The sequence below is a fragment of the Bison bison genome, unplaced genomic scaffold (genome assembly GCF_000754665.1).
Source record: "Bison bison bison isolate TAMUID 2011002044 unplaced genomic scaffold, Bison_UMD1.0 scf7180017864105, whole genome shotgun sequence".
NCBI lineage: Eukaryota > Metazoa > Chordata > Mammalia > Artiodactyla > Bovidae > Bison > Bison bison.
The window spans coordinates 478,503-482,971 of NW_011494677.1; the positions used below are offsets into that span (position 1 = coordinate 478,503).

General features: G+C 53.5%; 1 protein-coding gene across 2 annotated transcripts in view; it reads right to left on the reverse strand.

Annotated features, from left to right (window-relative positions):
* Positions 1 to 4,463, reverse strand: part of TACC1 (transforming, acidic coiled-coil containing protein 1) — a 66,419-nt gene extending 61,956 nt beyond the window's left edge. For both annotated transcript variants that reach the window (XM_010838760.1, XM_010838759.1), the window contains exon 1: positions 4,148 to 4,463. In XM_010838760.1, the coding sequence (XP_010837062.1) occupies positions 4,148 to 4,308 (161 nt within the window). In that variant the 5' untranslated portion in view covers positions 4,309 to 4,463. The remainder of the gene's footprint in view (positions 1 to 4,147) is intronic.
* Between the last annotated feature and the right edge of the window lie 6 nt (positions 4,464 to 4,469).

Genomic DNA, 4,469 nt, shown 5'->3' on the forward strand with positions numbered 1-4,469 from the left:
TTTTTTTTTTTTGCCACACCACGTGGCATGCGGGATCTTAGTTCCCTGACCAGGGGTCAAACCCGCGTCCCCTGCATTGGAAGCATGGAGTCTTAACCACTGGACTGCCAGGGAAATCCCTGGAGCTCACCATTGAAAGCAAAACCAAATCACAAAAAGCTGGTAACATTTCCCCAGTAAGTCCAGCTCCATCACGAAATCCAGCACAGACTTCCTGTGACCTCCCCAGGTGACCTTTGAGGAAATTGCTAAGCAAGGAAATATAATAACCGTTGGGAGAATAAATTCATGACCCGATCAAAAATTAGGTAACAGGGTAACTGAAAGCTGGCTCTACTTTGTCACTGCAGGTGACAGTGACACTCACTGGAATAGAGAAAACACAGGAAAAGGACATCCATCCTGGAGTCCCTTCTCCAGACAGCAGCCAGCTATCCTTTGAAAAAGGAAGCGAGAGCACTGTCCCTCTGTTCAAAGCCCTGCTGTGGGTTGGACTATATTCCCCCCAAAAGATAAGCTCAAGTCCTAACTGCCCACACCTGGGAATGTGGTCTTATCTGGACATAACAGTTGAGCCCTGAACAATGTGGGGGTTAGGGGTGTCTACCCCCAACCACTCAGCACAGTTGAAAACACTCCATACCCATGTTTCTCTATCCTTGGATTCAATCCACCGTGGACCATGTAGTACTCTAGGACAGTGGTCCCCAACTTTTTTGGCATCAGGGACCCATTTCATGGAAGACAATTCTTCCACGGACCAGGGTAGGGGATGGAGAATGGTTTCAGGGTGACCCAATTGCATTACATTTACCGTACACTTTATTTCTATTATTATTACATTAGATCCACCTCAGATAATCAGGTAGTAGATCCTGGAGGCTGGGGACCCCTGCTCTAGAACATACTTAGTGAAAAAAAATCTGTGTCAACTGGACCCACACAGTTCAAATCCATGTTGCTCAAGGCTCAATTGTAGTTATCTCTGCTGCTGCTAAGTCGCTTCAGTCGTGTTCGACTCTGTGCAACCCCATAGACGGCAGCCCACCAGGCTTCCCTGTCCCTGGGATTCTCCAGGCAAGAACACTGGAGTGGGTTGCCATTTCCTTCTCCAATGCATGAAAGTGAAAAGTGAAAGTGAAGTCGCTCAGTCGTGTCCGACTCTAGCGACCCCATGGACTGCAGCCTACCAGGCTCCTCCATCCATGGGATTTTCCAGGCAAGAGTACTGGAGTGGAGTGCCGTTGCCTTCTCCGAGTTATCTCTGCAGATGTAATCAAGGTAAGAAGAGGTCGACTTAGATTGGAGTGGTCCCTAAACCCACTGACTGGCGTCCTCCTCAGAAAGCCACATGAAGAGACAGATATACGCAGGGAGAAGCTGACCAGGTAAGATGGGAGCTTTGCTGCCACGGACCAAGGAACACCAAGAATTGCTGGCAACCACCAGAAACCGGAAGAAACAGGGAAGAATTTGTCCCTAGAACCTTTGGAAGGGGTCTGGCCCTGCCAACAGCTTGATTTCAGACTTCTAGCCTTCAGAACAGAGAGGGAACCAATTTCCATTGTTTTAAGCTGCCCAGTTTGTGGCATTTTTAAAAGGCAGCCCTTCGGATCTCACTCAGAAGGAAAAATGAACGTCTTGTGACAACAGGACCCAGACAGCCCCTACCTGGCTGACTCCAGCTCCCTGCCTGGCCGCTGCTGCAGCCACCCAGGCCTCTTCCCTGACTTCCAACATGCTGCCCCCTGGGCACTTCCCTCCCCACCCCTCTGCCTCAGGCTGGTGCTGTCTCAGACCTACCCAGGAGCCATGCTCTCTGTTAGAAGAGTTCTCCTCAGGAAACTGCACAGATGTCCCCTCAATCCTCTTTCAGGACTCTGCTGAAGTCCCCTAATCAGTCAGGTTCCCCACCCCCATCAGCCTTCAGCACCTCCTACCAACCCTCCCCCTACTCTGTTCCCCCTTCCCCTGCTTCATTTTTCTCCGTTGTTGTACTTAGGCCAAAGCTGACAGGTGTGCGTGTGCATGCTAAGTCACTTCAATCGTGTCTGACTCTTTGTGACCCCAGGACTATAGCGCGCCAGGCTCTTCTGTCCATGGGATTCTCCAGGCAAGAATACTGGAGTGGGCTGCCAGGCTCTCCTCCAGGGGATCTTTCCAACCCAGGGATAGAACTTGTGTCTCCTGCATTGCAGAAAGGTTCTTTACCGCTGAGCCACCAGGGAAGCCAAGCTGACAGGTAGGTACATTCTGCTTAACCTCTGAAAGGCCCGTCTCCCTCCATGACACTGGCCTGCAGAGATGGGGACTGTTTTCACTGCTGAATCACAGCCACTCTGAATAGCTAACTGCCTGCGATCAGGCCAGGTGAGATTTTACTCAGAATTGGCTGTTGGACAAAAACGGTTTCCGCTAATCGAGAGGAACAGCAGCAGCCTCTGCAGATGAAATGCGGGCTCAAGGTTGGGCTCTGAGGGCAGCAGGGTGTCTCCATGCCAGGCTTTCTTGGGTGGACTGGAGCTCACCACCATCCCTGGTGGAAGCGGGGGCGGTGAAGAACTTTGACACTGCCTCTTAAGATTCCTCCTTGTCTAAAAAAATTCAACTCCTACCTATAATCCTTGTCTCCAGCCACACCCTGGAGAAAATGCGCAGGCCTGAGAAACGTGTGAAGCCAAATCTAAACACACCTCCATCCCAACATCACCATACATTTTGTTTTTCAGGGCCCAGCAGGAATGTTCTGATAATGATAATTTCATACTGCAAAATGTACAACCTACTTAGGGAAGAAAGATTCTGGCTTCCACACTTGGAAAAATACAAACAAACCATTTCAAATATGCCAGGAGCTTTCAAACAGCTCCTGCTGAGTAAGGAGACAACCCCCCACCTTTTAAAATGGCCCTGCATTAACACTTTTCCTTCTCTTATTTACATTTTCAAAACTTTAAACAACAGCAGCAAAAAAAGGCAGAACAAGGGAAGTCTTTCCTTACCTTGGGTCTTGGCCCCGGAGCCTGCCAGTCCGAGGTGCGACTCACAGGATTCCTTGAGAGGGGATCGGATGGGCGTTTCAGTTTCAGGGGTCTCAAAATTACCTTCAGAATCCGAGCTGCCAAGGGGGAAAAATGAGGAATTACCACTTTCAACGGTATTTCCGACACCCCTTTACAGGCTACACCTCCACAAGGTCCAGTATTTTTTGCTAACTTTGCACCCCGCGCAGGGGTCGTCAGTGTGGACTGGCCCGGGATTGGGGGGAGGCGGGGTGCAGTGCTGTAGCAGCGACCTCCTCCGGCTTCCGTCTCCCTGAAACCTCCTCCATCCTCCGGGGCCTTTCTCCAGCAACGTTTATTTCTGAGGTCATCCATCCCTCTGACAGCCCCCCAAAAGCCCCTTCAACAGACTCCTTTTCTCACAAAAGCCCTTTGCCAAAGGCTTAAAAATTCAGATCGCCCCTCTCAGCCTAAAATCAAGAAGCCAGCTTTCGCCACGATGCCCTTTTTCTGGAGTTAGGCCTCTCTCTACCTGTTTGCAAGGCACCCGGCCAGAGGCCGAGGACGCTGTCACCTGCCTCCCGCAATCACACGGGTTGACAGCTCAGGAGAGACAACCATTTCTCCTCCAGCGGCCAGGGGGGCCGGCATCACGCGACCTTCTTCACCAAGGCTGCATTTTCGGGGAAACAGGGGAGTCCCAGGAGGGCCTGGGAGCGACTTCTTCCCCGTAGGGAGGGCCCCAAGTGCCAGCGGTTGTAATCCACGACAGTGCGTGCGTGTGTGTGTGTGTGTGCGTGTGTTTGTGCAGGGGCGGGGGCTGGGGTCTCGAAGCTTAGAGAAAGGGACCGAGGCACACGCGGATGCGCAGAGACTGCAGATTTTGGGTTAGGTTCAGAAAGCTCACACTGTAACGAGGGAAGGAAAACACCCGGCGGGAGGGCACAACGTCCTGAACTTCCGACTGCACAGCGGGGGCCTGGTTACGGGCAGGGACGGCAGCACTGCCATGAACACGGTTAACGCGGGTGGCGACCACACACACACACACACACACATACACACGCGCGCGCGCGCACACAAAATGAGCCGCGGATGGATGGATGGCAGCACGTCCGAATCTCGGCAGCAACGCGTGTACTTGCCTGAAACTCAAGGATTTGGTCTCGGCTTTCGAGTCCTCGTCCTCGGGGTCGCCCTCGGGCCCTCCGGCCTCGTCCTCTCCGGCGCCCCCGCCGCGCACTGCGGACCACGTCCATCTCGCCCACTGCACGGGCGACAGGATCTGCCAGGGGCTGAACGCCATGCGCGCGGCTCCTGCGGCCCCGGCTCCTGGGAGGAGGGGAGCGGGGACGGGAGAGCGCTTTTTTCTCCCTTTCAAGATGGAGGGACCCGGTGACAGGCGCCCGGACGCGCTTCCAGCGGAGGCGCGGATGTGGTTTCACGGGCGCCGTCGGGGGCGCGGGC